The 17,289-nt window shown below is 32.1% G+C and overlaps 2 protein-coding genes across 2 annotated transcripts; both read left to right on the top strand.

The window, feature by feature from the left end:
• The first annotated feature begins 1,315 nt into the window (after positions 1-1,315).
• LOC130641304 (protein Wnt-1-like) lies at positions 1,316-10,511 on the top strand. The gene is made up of 5 exons (XM_057448046.1): positions 1,316-1,650; positions 3,938-4,185; positions 8,511-8,788; positions 9,011-9,109; positions 9,448-10,511. Exons 1-5 carry the CDS (start codon positions 1,577-1,579, stop codon positions 9,832-9,834), a joined length of 1,086 nt encoding a protein of 361 aa, XP_057304029.1. The 5' UTR covers positions 1,316-1,576; the 3' UTR covers positions 9,835-10,511.
• A 2,338-nt stretch (positions 10,512-12,849) lies between these two features.
• Positions 12,850-14,387, top strand: LOC130641308 (uncharacterized). Its single transcript, XM_057448051.1, has 2 exons — positions 12,850-13,009; positions 13,352-14,387. The coding sequence occupies exons 1-2, from the start codon at positions 12,980-12,982 to the stop codon at positions 14,084-14,086; spliced, it is 765 nt and encodes a 254-aa protein (XP_057304034.1). The 5' UTR covers positions 12,850-12,979; the 3' UTR covers positions 14,087-14,387.
• The last annotated feature ends 2,902 nt before the right edge of the window (positions 14,388-17,289 follow it).

Genomic DNA, 17,289 nt, shown 5'->3' with positions numbered 1-17,289 from the left:
ATTGTAGCACTAAATGTTTTTATTTCTGCGTTAAATTTGGGTTGTTTGTTGTTTTTTTATAGTTGCATGTTTATGTTGGTTAATAATTTTTTTCTTTTTAAAATACCTTAGCACCCATTGCGAATTTATAACGCTTATTTTGACGAGAAACCATGACTGTTGTTATTTCATGTTGCAATCATTAAAATCATCATATATAAGCCGCTTTGCTAGAGAACACACTCGAAGTCAGAATCCCGACCAATCTTTGTCAAATGCTATCTACAAAAGGCAATAACAACGTTTATGCTTCCCAGCATGCAAAGGAAAAAAATACGATTACGTGGACACGTACGTATTTATTGAGTTATTTAAAATTCATCGCTCGACCATTTTCCCTTTTATAGACGTACGTATACAGCAAATCTATCTCGATTGGGAATCATGAGAACATAAAATGCTGTTGTTTAGCAAAGAGATAAGGTTGCGGGCTTTAATCTCTACGGAGAAGCACTTGATTACACAAGTGAACGCGTGGGGAAGTCATGCGCCTTTAGAAATCTTTTTTTCACATCAAAAGCTTGTAAACTTTATTCGAAGTTATTCCGGGGTATAGAAGCATCAATGTCCTGTTTACATTCGAAGGGTATTCCTGTAGGAAAAACATTGATTAAACGTCATAGCAGGATAGATTTGTTGATGATAACCGTATTGATAATGGAAGTTTATTATTTTTAAACGGGAAGGAAGGAGGTTCTGTTACTTTTATGAATATCTAAAAATCGAATATATGAACTAAAATGCACAATGCCTTTTTTTTATTAAAATGTTTTAAATAAGCGTAACATATCAATATCACTTTAATTTATGACCAATAGATTGAAAACAATAGGGAATTTGCTTACAACTAAAACTCCTTTATATATGTATATGTACTCTAAATAGGATGAATTGTTATTAAGACTCCGTTTGAAGTCACCGCCACATATTCTGTGACATTCCTTACGTGTACCCGATAGTTGGTTGCGCTCAAAGTAAAACTTTTGACTATTAAAGGAACATGCAATGATGTATATTAAATTAGAAAACAAATATTGTATAAATAATAATGAGAAATAGATGAACAAATAAAAGTTATGGTGAAGGAAAAGTAGAGAAAGTATTCAGAGAAGGAGGATGGAATTAAATATGTTTTGCGATCATTAAAAAACTAACAATAGACAGTCAGACCGACTGCTAATACGACTAATTGCATTTTATTCTCTTGTGATTTTATACATTATTGAGAAAGCTGTGTTTTCTTGATCTGACTTACAAACTGTACAGTCTTAGTTCAGAAGGAGACATGCCGGAGTAACTACAATTTTGGGAGTTTCGCTTCGTAAAGGATTAAACCAACCACGTAATGATAATGCCATTTCTCTTTTATTTTTTAGTAATAAATTATCTATAAGTATCGGTTAATGAGAAAATAACAAAGTTGGAGAGAGTTTTGTAGCAAGCACTTTGTTGGAGAAGAAAACTGTAATTGTAATAGATTTGAACTATTGGAGAAAGTACGGGAACTTTCTGTTAACAAACCACGCTGAAAATAAATATGGATTGTTTCCATAAAGTTTTACTGCTGTTTGTATTAGTTAGTCTTCAACTAGCTGAAGCTATGTATTGGTTGTAAGTATATATTTTTTATTTTATTTTGTACGTGATAGCTCAAACTGACATTATTAAATCTAATGACATTTTAATCCGAAAATCTTATTTCTAAAACTTTATTTACTCAGGCCAATGAATTATTACTGAATTCTCAAAAATATTGTTCCTTCTGGGTTATGTTTGAAGTTTGGATGTCAGTCTAACTAATAATAATTAATTAAAAAGATAAAACACCGTTTTAAAGTCATAGGAAAACCGTGTTGTAAGCTATTAAAAAACAAATTTATTGAATTTTGTTTTTGGTTGTTTTTTAAAAATTTAGGTGATAATTATGATTATTGGCGGTACGATAAAAGCAGGTCAAAAGCACGGCGTAATTGTACAGGGATGTGGAAGACATTCCAATCTTGAAATAAAGTGTCACCGTGTCATTGATTGTTTTGTCAGTTTTTTTTTCAAAATATTTTCAAATTTTAATTTATGAAATTTATAATTGCACTGTCTTTCCAAGGATTGCTTAAAAAAAACATATTGAAAAAAAAGATATTGCAGCCACTCAATTTGGGGCCCTTTTTTGTTAAGTAATATCTCACAGGAAATAAGCAAATGGCGGCAAATGTGACGTCATCTAAATATTGGAAAATAAATTTTGAAAGACTTTAAAGTACCGACATGAGCTTTTATAAGTCTTCGTTCATATCCTTGTTTGAGAGTTAAGTGCCGAATAAAATTACATACAACCGTCACAGTTTTAATGAAGCCAGACACACTCCGACAATTTCCGACGACTTCCGATGAACCGGAAATGCATACTTAATAATTAACTGTCTAAGGTAAGGCACATAAGATAGTAAGCCGTTCATTTATGATGAAAAAAAAACACAACCAATATATGTATTGTAATGATAATTTTTTTTCTGGGCATAAAACTAATATTTTTAGTTTGCCTTTATTTTCTGTTCCATAAGTTTTTTTAGTAAGAACGCTGAACTACAAGGAGAACTTCTAATCAAAGTTTTACGATATAAAGAATTTCTTAGATACGTAAAACTGGTTTCTTAAGTTAAATTATTAAATCCTTAATTTTTGTTTGTTATTTGTGCACAGGGATCCCTGTTTACGTTAGCCATACCAAATTAAGTCACTTTATCTAATTATTCAAGCCACACCTGGGAGATGACGAATCAGACAGAATTTAAAAAGTTTACAAAACTAGAGATTTGAAGATTTTATTAGTTTTTCCTGTATACTTCCAGCTCAAATTATAAAACATTTTGATGTATTTGTTGACGTGCTTTTTAATTTAAAAAAGTTTAAAAAATTAAAAAGATTGAAAAACATGCTTCTGTCTTCTCAAAAAGCTTTTTCTGGGTTTTACACATTCAGCCGGAAAAGTTGGTGGAATTTTTTGTGTCTGACTATCCCATTGGCTGGAATATGTAAAGCGTTGAAATTTATTAAATATGTTAAAAATTAAATGAAAAGCGTTTAAATAATATTCAAACAAAAACAACAACAACAATATTCTATTTGTTTGCTGTCAGCATCTTTTTAGTCGCCATTTTTACTTTTGAAGTTACAATATGCCTTAAAACTTATGACGTTTTGATACGGCTTATCTCGCGCTCCTTGCGTTCTTGAAATAGACATGCACTCTGTTATCTTCTTGTTGTATACACGTAGGATAAAAAAAATGATTACTCTTCTAAAAATAGAATACGACTTATGCTTATCTACAATGCATAAACTTTCATCTTGTGTTTTCTATGTGAGAAGTGTTTGTTATTGAAAATATTTTACCGTCTGAGATATTCTTATGTGGTGTACCGCACTCTTGAACTGTGAGACATTCCCAATTTCTTTTAAAGCGACGCTTTTCTGTACTACTCTTCATCGCAGTGGAGACAGTTTTAATGAAATTTTAAATTTTGCTCCTTTCTCAAGCAATTTGCATTAAACTTAGAGGTGAAAGAGTTCAAAAAAATTTCCAAAGGAGAAATAAGGAATTTGTTTTGAACTACATTCGAACTATTGGGTTTACAATTGATTTTCATGTAAAAATATTTTTAAGGAGAGCTTTAAAGATACACTTGAGAAAGTTATTTCCGTCCAACGGTACTGTTTGTCTCTTGCAATAACTTTTGTGTCACGTCCCAAAATAAAGCGAAGGCACGTGGCTATTTATGCCTCAAATACCACTGGAGAGTATAAATTCACCATTTCTCGCAATTGCTTCAATATCAAACGATATCTAATTGAATTCACTAGCCACAATGTATTTTTATATTTTAATATTCTTATTCAGGGCACTTGGTACCCAAACATCAGCCATAGATACAACACACCATTCCAAACATCTTAGGAATCAATGCAATGCTTTATACTTGCACCAACACCAACGCGAAGTATGTTGGAATTACACAGATCTTATCAGAAGTGTAGGGGAAGGTGTTCGACTCAGTATAGATGAGTGTCAGGAGCAATTCAGGTATCGGAAGTGGAACTGCAGTATAGGAAAGAAAGGGTCAGTTTTTGGACCAATGATTCGAAAAGGTTTGTGATTTTTTTTTTAATTTTTTTTTTTAAATAGACTTTAATGTGTATTTAGCAAACGTGGTAGCGGTTGGTTAGGAAAGAATAATTATGTTTTATTATGTTTTTTTAAAATGGAAAGATAATTTTTTGCGCATAAATTTTTTTCTGCATAACCACCGATAGTAAAATCTGGCATACAAGCAAAATTCCTTCCAGTAGATTCTGACGACAATTTTCGGATAAACATGCCATTGCAAAACAAATCCTTGGTATTATCTCTTGAGCTTGTTAATAGACTTTGAATTGAACCTTCGTGACGTCAATGTCATCATGTCGAGATAATTGCCATTGTTATTACGTATTGCGATGACAAGAAAGAGGGTATTTAACTAGCAGATAAGAAGGTAACGTCAAGGATAAGGGAGGGGTAATGGCTGGATTTTTAAGCACTTACGATAGAGTTTTTCATCGTTGCCGCTTTTAGAAAATTTACCATAACATCCTTTGTCCACCCTGTCAAGAAAAAATAAACATTGGGAACAGAAATTAACTTTTTTAAGCACTGACTTAATAAATAATGTCTAAGTACTGAAAGGTACTATTTTAGGCGACAGTATAACTGAACGTGTTTTAGGACAACTTGACGCTGTCTTGACACTTTCATACGAATTAGCATACAGTGTATTATGATGCATCAACAACAATTAATTAGGTGGATAATCGATGAAGACAGACCTCTTTAGTGTTAATTTATCTGTCTATTTAATTAATGAAAGGGGGCAGGAGTTTGTAGAACCACACAATTTGAAATTTACTTCTGCGGTTAATTTGTACCAATGCTTTTTATGTTAGTTAGACTTATTTAAAGTACGATGCTAACATTGGTATGGCAGTAATTTGATGAAAAAACCGTTATTCTAATTATTCAGGAAATTCCAAGAATATGATCGGTTTTGTTTCTTTAAGTAAACATGACAAAGTTCCACCTATTTTTACCTCAAAATTGAATGTGGAGACATAGTTAACGTTGCAAATTAGACAGGCAAGCGTTTTTTATTGTGAGGCTAGCAACAAATTTCCAACTGAAACAACATAAGTTTTCGGTAAAAAAAGTCGGTTAAACGTAACCAAAGTTTGTCGCATAATTTTCTGCCGATCAACCATTTTCATTACCTATCATTTTTTGTTTGCCTATTTTTACTTTTTTTTCATTTTTAAGAGCCAAAATGTCTCTGAAATCGACGTACTTGTTGCATGAAGGGAAATTGTTATAAACTATTTTTTTACGTGTATGATTTTTTATTATCGTTTTTTATTTTAATTGGGATTTCGATTTAAAAAGTTATTTTTATGAACTATTCCAGAAATTAGTCGACAAAACGTGACTAAATATTTGTAAAAGTCACGTTTAGTTAAAAAATTCAGTCCAGATATTTACTCGGCTGATATCAGTAAAAATCTTGATTGAATTTCTTTAAAAAACTTTTAATAGATGAATTTTCATTCAAATGGTCAGTTGGGTAAAAACTTTTCCCACAAGCACGTATGCTTAAAATAATTTGGTGCTCATAGGAACATTCAAAAGATTAAATTTAGGTATTTTAATGGACAAATTCTGTAATCGGGACCAAATCGAAGGATACTTTGATAATATAACAACTCCAAATGCGATTTTAAATATATTCAACAGTGTTTTGCTTGAGAAAGGTTTTTCAATTCAAACACAAAAATTGTATTATCGATCAGTAAATATTTGGTATCCTAGGGGGAAAGGCGGGTTCACTTTTTATGATGGCATGGTACTGCATGCCATAACACAACCCTTCATGTAAAAAATTCACATTTTTAACATTGTTTTAGATATAAAAATTAGACACCTTGTTATTAATATGTTTGTCGAAATTATTCAACTCATATGGGAAAAAACATAATGTATACGTCGATAGTACTCCCCACGTGCGAACTATTTTTTTTGTTTTGTTTTAAAAAAAATATCTCTGGAATGGTTTTTTGACACTTTTTGACGTTGAAAATATTTGCGCATTTCTCTTTGGTTCTCACAAAAGCATTTATTTATAACACTTAGAAAAAACATCGCGGTATCATCAAACTAAAAACATTAGAAATTTTTCTCACTGTTCCTGTGTGAAGCGAACCTCGAATTACATCCGGAATTTTCTTTCCTTTCCTCAAACATGCGCTCTTTAATTTTTTCCTTTTGAAGTCTTGCAAGATTTTGATGTAATGTTTCTCCTATAGACCAACAAGTCGGGGTTTCTTTGTTTTCAAAATGTTATATTGATCCTACATGCAATAAAGAAGATATATATATATATATATTGATATAGAAAATAAAGAAATAAATGAAAAAAAAAACATGAAATATATCAAAATAGGTCCATGTGACTCGTTCCAACCCTCTCCATGTCCTTATAACCGAGTTTACAACTTCGTAGTAAATTTCTGTGAGTATACTCCTCGATCTTATGTTAATTGCTTAAAAGCTCACTAATCTTTTATAAACCAGCAGGCAGCTAACTCTTATATATTATCCTTTCCGTTATAAAAATTATATTACTGAGGTTGATTTAAATCCGTAAATCTACTGCCATATCGATTACGCTCGGCTTAGATACTGATTCTCTGAACCAGCATGTTATCCATTGTGCTTAATAAGAAACCGCAGGAGGTTATGTTGAACCATAGGCAACTTTATATTAGGTTTAAGTTTTCATAAATGTTTTCAAGCTTTGTCACTAATTCTAGTTAGTCGCCAGTCGTCACTATGGAAACAACATAAATCGTTTTTTAAAACATCTTCTAAATTTCGTATCTTTTGCGCAGGGTTAGTTCTTCGCATCGGCCATTCTCGTCTCCAGGGTTTGTTGCCGGTGTCAAGGCCGCTAGCGCTCACTTGACGGCTTTTTCTTAACAGTTTTTTCGCCGCAGGTCTTATGTCAAAAAAGCAAAAGCCCCTAGGGCGAGGTTGCACATCGACCTGCTGGTGTAAAATTTTATTTTTATGAATCATAAACGTCAGTTAATTTTTTTAAATATGAATTCTAGCTAGCTATGTGTCTCTCATCAAAACTTAAATTGATATTTCTCACCACACCATTTAAAATTCAGTTATTTTCTTATCCAAATGGCTTTTTAAACATAAAAGTAAGCAATAAAAAATACTTTTCTGGAACCTCAATTATTTTCGGACAGCAACCTTTTTTTTACGCTCTCGTATGTATAGATTAGAAATCATTAACTCGCTAGAGATTATCCCATATGACTAGTTTGAAGGAACTTCTTATCGGAAATCTATTATTTGGTTGGGTATTATTCCAAACAGGTTATTAAATTACATCTAATTTACAAAGCTATTCTAAAATATTTCTTATTCCGGAAGGATGCTGGCTGTTCTACAAAAAGTTCTTTTCACCGTTTTGATTGTGATTCTGGAACTTTAGAAAGCCTCTTTGTTTTTTCGTAGCTGATAGTTATGAAAGTTAAAAATAATATTTTTATCATTTTAAAACTATTTCTTTAAATAATTTCATAGCCATATGTAATTTTTAGCAAAAACATGTCAAAATTCTATTTCTTAATAATTCCATTGGAATACATTTGTTAAAGTTTAATCAGGCCTAATGAGCATTATCAGTTTTTAATTTATCCGTGTTTTCAAATTCCCAGATGTTGTTACACGCGGAGGAGTGTCGACATGCCAAGACGCACAAACAATACGGTATTACGTCTTCACATCGTGAGTAAATTGTTACTCCGGTAGCTTCGGGTACCATTTTGTAAAAGGGTTATAATGACGCTAATAAGTGTGAAAACTTGGCAATTAGACGTTTTGAAAAGATTCGGTCACTTCAAAATAAAACTGACAATGCTCAGTATCGCGTGAACTATTCGTAGATGACTTTGATGTCTCGTTATTCCCAAGCTTTAAAAAATGTAAATTTTTGTCGTCTGAGTTTTAAATTAGCAAAGACGACACATCAAAGTTAATAGAATAACTAGCACCTTTACCCCTCTTAATATATTGAGCTTCTATATAAGTTCTATAACTGCAAAAAAGACTAACATTTTAGAAAATATATCGAAATTTCGGACGATTGGTATTTCGGACATTTTCGAATTTTTTTTCAAATTATTAGGTTTCTTGAATATTAATTGATAACAATTACTATTCGATATTTCATATTCTCATTGCTCCAAACACCTCTCTGATTACCATGAGAGTTAATATATTATCATTATATAAAATTATTTTCCCTCATTTATAATTCTTTAAAATTGGTCATTACATTGGTCCTAGTTTGAAATGAATTCTCCTCTTATAGCGAGTCGTGAGTCCGCCTTCATTAGTGGTATAACATCAGCGGGTGTAGCCTACGCAGTGACTGAAACATGCGCAGAAGGAAGATCAATGCATTGCCGTTGTGATAATAGCATTCGTGGTAAGACAGAAGCGGGCTGGCAGTGGGGTGGTTGTAACCGCCCTATATCGTATGGTATATGGTTTTCAAAGTTATTCATTGATCAAGTAGAGGTGCTAACCAGAAAGAAGCGACATCCACGAAAACAAATGAACTTGCATAATAACCAAGCTGGTCGTGAGGTAACGTTTTACCCATTTTTACCCATTTTACCCACATATCTATTTACTTCATTACAACATAGACTCCCATTTTTAATTAGCAAGGTACTCCGAATAGCTCTTTTGATTCAATCAGATTTTGCATGGTGGACTTATTAATTATTATTCTTTTACCGATCGTTAAGATTTCTGAATCAATGAGTTTATTGACTACTTTTTAACCAATCAAATCGTTTCTCTTAGATAATTCGTCACAACTTATGGACAAGATGCAAATGTCATGGTATGTCTGGAAACTGCAACGTGAAAACATGTTGGCTCGCTCAACCAAAATTTCCCGAGGTAATAATTTATCTTTTGAGGGAAGAATAAATCCAGATTGGCTACGTATTTTTGGAGCATTTTAAATAACTTCAATTTGTAAAAAGGCAGTATATATACAAACAGAAACTCGAGTCTTTCCGACAAGGGGCCTGCAAAAAAGAATGAAAATATATTTTATTACCCATAAAAAAGTCCATGGAAATAATATATATATTGTACAAAAATAAAGAGGATCTTAGGCAAGGATTCTAATGTTTTAGTTTGGAAGAATAAGGGAGATTTTCAGATTTATGAAATATTAAAAAAGTTTTCCCGCTTTTTTAGCGAGATTGACCAACCCTCCATCTATTTTTCAGATCGGTAAAAAATTGAAAGACAGATACGACTCCGCCCACGAGATGGAATTTGAATACAAAATAAAGAAGAACGGCAAGAAAAAATTCAAAAAGCTTGTACCAAAGTATAAAGAGTATTTACCACCATCGCCTCTAGACTTTATATACTATGACGAATCACCAGACTATTGCACAAATAACAACAGCCTGGGTATTAGTGGTACAAAGGGTCGTCCATGCAACATAAGTTCTTCAGGGGTAGACGGGTGTGAACTAATGTGCTGTCGTCGAGGATATAACGTTGATATAGTACAAGAGTCAAAATCTTGTAACTGTCAATTTGTGTGGTGCTGTAGTGTGAAATGTGATACTTGCACAGAAGCTGTTCCGAAATATACATGCAAATAAAATATGTGTACACGTGTATTAATCTGATTGGAGGAGAAGTTGAGTTATGGTAAAGACGTACGCCAAAATGAAGATACGTACGCCAAAGTGAGGCTATTTATTGAAGGAATATATAATAAGTGGAGCACATCCTGTAGTTAAAAGAATTTGTTGTATGCCATGCATAGTGAAGTTAAAAAAGTAGAACACAGCTTGATCTTACAGATCTGTTAAATACACAAGGAGTACCATGGAGACGATTTTCAAAACAAAACCGACGACGGGTTTGTAATTCATTTCCAGGCACCTAATTTAAACTAGACCAGCTATGTATGGGTAGCTTAGCAACTAAAAATAAAAAATCTCTTTCAGTCACGTATTTATCTATTACTTTATTTATTAAAAGAAAGAGGAGGCAGCACCAGTAACCATGACGACCACACAAAAACATACAGAGATTTGTTGTTTTTCAATATGTAATTTATTCTTTTTTTGTATATATGTTTTCTCTCGTTTGTTTGACAATTTTTCGATGTTATATTTTTATACATATACATATGTTAGTTTTATAAATTACAATTTTTATTTAACAAAGTGTGGAGTGTACATAGTAATGCTATGAGATTTTCTGAGAGGTTAGAATATGTATATCATGAGTGCTTGCAACTTTATAGTAGTGAGCCGCCCTGTTTAGTTTAGACACTATAAATGCGCCCTATCTTTTTTAACAACGCCCTTTACTGTCTCTTACCCTTATTAAACTAAAAGAGAAAGACTGAGATATATTGTCCAATGTTGTCTCTTCTTGTAATTATGAAATTCCTCCTCGCACGACCCAACCCTTTTTTCCTTCCCTCCTCGACCTCCCTAATTATAATTAAATAATAATTAAAAACGTCTCATAATTTATTGAACGCTTGTAGAATATATTGAAGACCAAAATTTTTTTTGCAGACTATAGAGTTAGAATTATATATAGAGAAAAAAAGATTTGTGTTTTTTATGCTTTCCAACAAGAAACCCTCTGCATAATAGATAGTAACCTTTTTCTAGGTAAAAATATTCAAAAAAATTTGTAATGCAGCACGCATAACAGCTACTGGAACAACTTTGATGTTTTATGTTTTCTAAAACACGTCATTTTAAATATAGTCATAGTTAGGTACTATTTTTGGACACCATTTTTAGATTTTTTTCAATTTTTTGCGACATCAAAACATAAAATGTATCATCTGACTTCATGGTAGCTGCAACTAGCGGTGGGTGACATCTCTTGAATTTCCGAAGGCCGAATTCTCTCGACTTTCGACGGGTTTATGACTACTGACCATGATTAATTAATGGTTAACTACGATTGAGTTTACTTCTAAGACATATTGAAAAACGTCAACAGAGTTATAACGCGCAGCAGTTTAACTGTCGACTCGACAGTTATAACTCGCGGCGACAGTTACATTGATATGGCTTTAGGGAGAAATAAAATAGATTTTAAGCATGTCACCTACAGGCTACGGTTAATAAGGAAGGACTGTAAGGAAAAAAGTAGAAGAACCTAAGTGACGAAAAAGACAGTTCATTTCATGAGTATTTTAACTTGTTTCGTTATTTTTTCTAGTAAACATTAAGTTTATAAAGAAAAAAAACACATTTGGGCATGCTAAATTTCCGAAAATATTACCGTCCGTTTGTAGTGTGAAAAAACGTCCGAAATGAGACCAGATTAAAATAAAGTTTACAAACAATTTTAGTTATGAACTAGTCGATTAGGCCCGTGGAAAAATCCACTTAGGCAGAAGAAAAATAAAAAATTAGGTTGTTTTAGATGTTTTGCTGACGTCAGCAGTGCATATACAAAAATAAATTTGGCAAAAAATGTTTATTTGTTGCCTGTAATGTTTACAGCTTGAAACACTGATAAAAAATTGTACAGGACCACGTGCTTTTGATGAACGAATAAGGAGATTAAAGGTTTATGCAAAGATTATGCCAACGTCAGCAAAGACACGCCAAAATACAAATATTTTTTAGAAATTTGTATGCCATCACCGTATAGATCTTGGAAGGCTGATACAGAAAATGTATAGGATCATGTACTCCGGTTGTACAGATATTCATTTTTTAATAACGTCATCAACCCGTGCATTCTGCAACGGATACAGAGACCTAGGTTTGGGAAACTTACCCAACTTGGTCCCAGGTTTCTTTACCCACGCAGTGAAAAATGTCTGACGTCACCAGCTCATTTCTAAGTTATTTGGCCTCAAAAGTTATATGTGTATTGCAATGGCTTCGTTAATTTAAATTTAGGCTATTGATGTTAAATTCATGTTTTTGACGTCGTGACGTTTAATTTGTCGATTAACATTTGAGACATAACTTTTTCGGCGACATCAAAGAAAAATAAACACATCCTCTTTGCTAGTCACAGACACACGAACACAATCAGTCTGTTAGCACAAGGCGCATATCCCTGTGGCTATTATCGTCGATGAAAACAATTTCTTCATCGTTGGTTTGCCATCTTGTTTTTCTCCTTCTTCAGCTTTTACAATCTCCACATTGCATGGTATACAATATCCTTGTTTGATAGCTTTTTTGGTCTCGATAAAACGTTCAAAATTCTTCCAAAGATTAGATTAAAAGAAAGGTTAGAAATAATTTTTGTCTAAAAATAGTTCGACAAACTATTTTTGCTCTAAAAGTTTTAAATACTTAATGTATTCCACTATTTTTTGACAAAAACTCTAAAACATTTGCGAAGTTCAATTGCGAACTTTATATTCTTTGAAGTATTTTAATTTGTTAAGAGCGGGAAAGTACCATGTTATTAAAATTCCCTTATACACGCCAACCAATGTATCATCCTATTTTCTGGGCAAGAAAACAGGTATACTTAATTAATGATATTTCTATAATATTTATTCTTTAATTTCATTTTTCATTTATTTATTTACTTTGTTAATATGATTATATTGATTAGTTCTTCTATTAGCTGATAGCCTGCAATCACCACGTATGATTCGAAGACAGTACAATACCTAATCAATCATGCAGATAAAAAAAATCATACCATTATGAGTTTTGATTTGTTCTTCTTCCGGTTTAAAGTAGTTTAAGTTTGTGTTATGACGAACAACACACAGCATATAAAGTTTGTGGATTTAGAATGAAGACAAGTGCTTTTGCTTTCCTATTGGTAAGTGAATTGTATGGAAAATTACAAGCTTAAAACTGATTAACAGAATACTCATTCCGATTATTCAAAAGTCTTATTAAGAAAATAAAGGCAATGTTATGTTTTTGTAGCATATTCTCTTAACTTAAGGTAACAAGCATTTTTGTTGTAAATTAAATAAATCCTTTAAGCAGGTCTAAATAAAAAGCATTCTCAGTGGTACCAAATTGTCAAAAGGGGAAAAAGTGGTCAATTTTTGAAATGAAAATGTTAGTCAGAAATACATTGACATTAAAGAAGACGTGTTTTTTATTAAAAAAGTGACTAACGTTTACTAATGATAAACCCAAATGTTTATTTCAGTGTTTCGTAACCACATGTCAAATTATTTGCGCCAAAAATGAACAACAATCTTCGGTTCCTAATGATGAAGAACAAAGGAAAGATATCAGTACCAATTTAATTAAACCAACGCCACCTATCGACAGCAAAAGTAAACACCGTCACCTGATTAAGGTGCTCTACGATTTAAATAAACAGGTGGATGAAAACAGGAATGATGTATTTGATATTAGATACACTTACGAAAAAGAAGTTTTTGGAGCCAAAAACGAAAAAGTAGTCCGAAAATTGCAGAATTTAAAATTTGACATTTTTAATGTAACAAGTGCTCTGCCAAAAGACCCGATGGATTTTCGTTCGTTTATGGTGTACTATATTTACTTGGAGCGATATCAAGATGTTTATAATGGCGTGGAAGATTTGAAGAAAGAGTTAACGCGAGGACCGCTGCTGGAATATATTCTGAAATATTACAACCGCTTCAGTGAAATGTTGAAATCGCTGAAAAATTTAATAGTCGCATTTCCTGAAATGTTATACGATGGCATTGACCAGAGTTATGACCGGTATGACATAGTCTCCCAAACGAATGAGTTTCTTCGTTACTTCAAGATCCCCGTTAAACCAATACACGCTAAGTGCTATGCATTGATCTACAACTTAGAAGAGTTTTTTACCAATTTGCAAAGCTATATGACATTGGTAATCTACAAGTTAGAGTCCACCAATGAGAATACTGATACGAAGGAACATTGAATAGGAACATAAAATGAATCCTTTTGAGTAGTTACTTTGATAATTCTATGTATTCCATGCTGGAACCTTAAATAGCTGATTTACAGTATCATTAGACAATAGCGTATTTTTAACACAATAGTGTATTTTTATCACTTTAGTTGCTTTTGATTTTTTTATTACCTAATGTACTTCCGGCACTTTCATTTCCGCCTTACCTAAGCACGACAACAGTAGGGACCCTAGCAGTTTGCATACAGCAACTCCCATCTTATAGTCAAGAAATATGACAGTAAATAACAGGTTTAAACACTAAGTGCTATAAAAAGCGAACTTAGGATCTAATTTTTGAAGTAATGTCAACTTTCACTTACTTTTGTGTATTAAGGTTGGCTCACCCATAATGCGTTACGTAAGTGCTTAATCAGTTAAGAAAATAAGGGTAGCAAATTCGATGGTAATGATAAATGCAAAACATACCTTTTAACAAAAAGTGTCTGGCCAGATAAACGTCTGCGGATACGCTTCTCGATTTTAACGTACTAGTTATCGCACGGTACAGAGTACAATATAGAATATATTTTTGTCTGTTTATTATTTTGAGTCTAATAAAAACAAAGATATCAGAACGAGAGAAAAGCTATATTGTACGAAGCTTTGGTGTGATAACTAGTTTATCCATAATGCGAAAAATCTCAAAACATGATTCCAAAATTCAACGAAATACGTTTGTTGTAAATTTCAATTAAAGGCGGGAATAATGAAAACATTTTTTGATGAAACTGACAACAATCGAGTAAAGTTAAAAGAACAAAGGAAACAAACAATAAAAGTTAATTTACCGTGCCTATTACATAATAAATTAGGTTAGCGTGGGTTGTTTGTTTTGGAAAGTCAGTGTTATAAAAATACAGAACATTTTTCTAGAGATGTTTCGCCTGTGTCCTTTTGTCTGTGACATGCAAAGGTCATTTTATTGTGGACAATATAATCACATATTTTCAACAACAACAATTTTTTAAGATTTACAAAATTGTTACATAAAGTAGACTTCGATTTTCGCCGCCCCATCAGATATTTATGCTTTGGTATATTAGAATATAAAATTTTTTTTTCACTTTTTGCAAGAATAGTACATTTAAAAAAATGTTTTAGCCACATATAAATGCAGAAAAAATGTATTGAAGTTATGATCTGGAATCTGGATAATAGCTAGCTAGCTAGCTGGTTACAGCTTTTTGTTTTTATACTGGTTCGACTGAAATAATTTAATATCGTCTTACTGTAACCCTATAATATTAATGTACTGTTACGAGTCCTAGCTAAAGTGAAAGTAACCAGAATCAAAGAAGTTTTTAGTTTGTGTTCAATTCGAACGTTTAAATGTAGGTGGCAAGGCGGTTCTCTAACTTTTTACACTTTAATTTTTAAACCACGTTTGACTGTCAGCTATGACTTGATATATACTATATCCGCAAAAGGCTTTAACTTTTTTTATTTTGTAAAATTTAAAAAATGGATGACTGTTTTACAGGGTAACGACCGGCTGTAGCTTGTGTTTTTGTTTCTGTCATCGGTTATGACAATAAAGTTTTTTAAAAGAAATTTTAACAATTGCTTCAAATCCAACATTTGCATTACGTTTCAAATAAACCCAGGATGCTCAATAATAAATATAACGAATTAGAACAGATAAATCAATGTTCAAGTATGGGCGGCAGTTAGTTTATATTTATAACCTAGTACAGATATAATATGGTGCACATTGAAGAAACAAAAAAATACCAACAAAACTTCCGAATTAAGATTTGACAGTGCAATTTTAGTAAGGGCAAGCGTATTACTTTATAGAAATAACCCGAAAAACTCCCGGATACCCATTACTTAGCTAGATATTAGTCCTATTATTTAAGACTCGTAAACCAAAACAACATAGCGTCTTTCTTTAACTACTGCAACTACTTATAACTGGCATCAATTTTAAATGACTTAAACAAATTATTTTGCTTTCGTTTCTTATGAAACTATTTTTTTTTTTTGTCTGTTTATTTTTTGAGTCTAATAAAAAAAAAATATCAGAACGAGAGAAATGCTATATTGTACGAAGCTTTGGTGCGATAACAAGTTTATCCATAATGCGAAAAATCTCAAAACATGATTCCAAAATTCAACGAAATACGTTTGTTGTAAATTTCAATTAAAGGCGGGAATAATGAAAACATTTTTTAATGAAACTGACAACAATCGAGTAAAGTAAAAGAACAAAGGAAACAAACAATAAAAGTTAATTTACCGTGCCTATTACATAATAAATTAGGTTAGCGTGGGTTGTTTGTTTTGGAAAGTCAGTGTTATAAAAATACAGAACATTTTTCTAGAGATGTTTCGCCTGTGTCCTTTTGTCTGTGACATGCAAAGGTCATTTTATTGTGGACAATATAATCACATATTTTCAACAACAACAATTTTTTCCAAGATTTACAAAGTTGTTACATAAAGTAGACTTCTGTTTTTGCCACCCCATGAGATATTTATGTTTTGGTATATTAGAATATAAAAAAAAATTTCTTCACTTGTTGCAAAAATAGTACATTTAAAAAAATGCCTTAGCCACATATAAATGCAGAAAAAATGTATTGAAGTTATGATCTGGAATCTGGATAATAGCTAGCTAGCTAGCTAGCTGGTTACAGCTTTTTGTTTTTATCCAGGTCCGACTGACATAATTTAATATCGTCTTACTGTAACCCTATAATATTAATGTACTGTTACGAGTCCTAGCTAAAGTGAAAGTAACCAGAATCAAAGAAGTTTTTAGTTTGTGTTCAATTCGAACATTTAAATGTAGGTGGCAAGGCGGTTCTCTAACTTTTTACACTTTAAGTTTTAAACCACGTTTGACTGTCAGCTATGACTTGATATATATTATATCCGCAAAAGGCTTTAACTTTTTTTATTTTGTAAAAGTTTTAGGTACTACAGGGTAACGACCGGCTGTAGCTTGTGTTTTAATTTATCTGTTATGACAATAAAGTTTTTTAAAAGAAATTTTAACAATTGCTTCAAATCCAACATTTGCATTACGTTTCAAATAAACCCTGGATGCTCAATAATAAATATAACGAATTAGAACAGATAAATCAATGTTCAAGTATGGGCGGCAGTTACTTTATATTTATAACCTAGTACAGATATAATATGGTGCACATTGACAACAACAAAAC

Source organism: Hydractinia symbiolongicarpus, chromosome 4, assembly GCF_029227915.1.
Source record: "Hydractinia symbiolongicarpus strain clone_291-10 chromosome 4, HSymV2.1, whole genome shotgun sequence".
Taxonomy (NCBI): Eukaryota; Metazoa; Cnidaria; class Hydrozoa; order Anthoathecata; family Hydractiniidae; genus Hydractinia; species Hydractinia symbiolongicarpus.
The sequence above is the reverse complement of the archived record's forward strand: the minus strand, read 5'-3'. Positions and strand labels throughout refer to the sequence as shown.

Bases quoted from the DNA above. Each gene is read 5' to 3' on its own strand.
- LOC130641304 (XM_057448046.1), top strand. From the start codon at position 1,577: ATGGATTGTTTCCATAAAGTTTTACTGCTGTTTGTATTAGTTAGTCTT. The intron at 4,186-8,510 runs GTTTGTGATTTT...CTCCTCTTATAG, and splicing joins TGGACCAATGATTCGAAAAG to CGAGTCGTGAGTCCGCCTTC. The intron at 9,110-9,447 runs GTAATAATTTAT...TCTATTTTTCAG, and splicing joins CTCAACCAAAATTTCCCGAG to ATCGGTAAAAAATTGAAAGA.
- LOC130641308 (XM_057448051.1), top strand. From the start codon at position 12,980: ATGAAGACAAGTGCTTTTGCTTTCCTATTG. The intron at 13,010-13,351 runs GTAAGTGAATTG...TGTTTATTTCAG, and splicing joins GTGCTTTTGCTTTCCTATTG to TGTTTCGTAACCACATGTCA.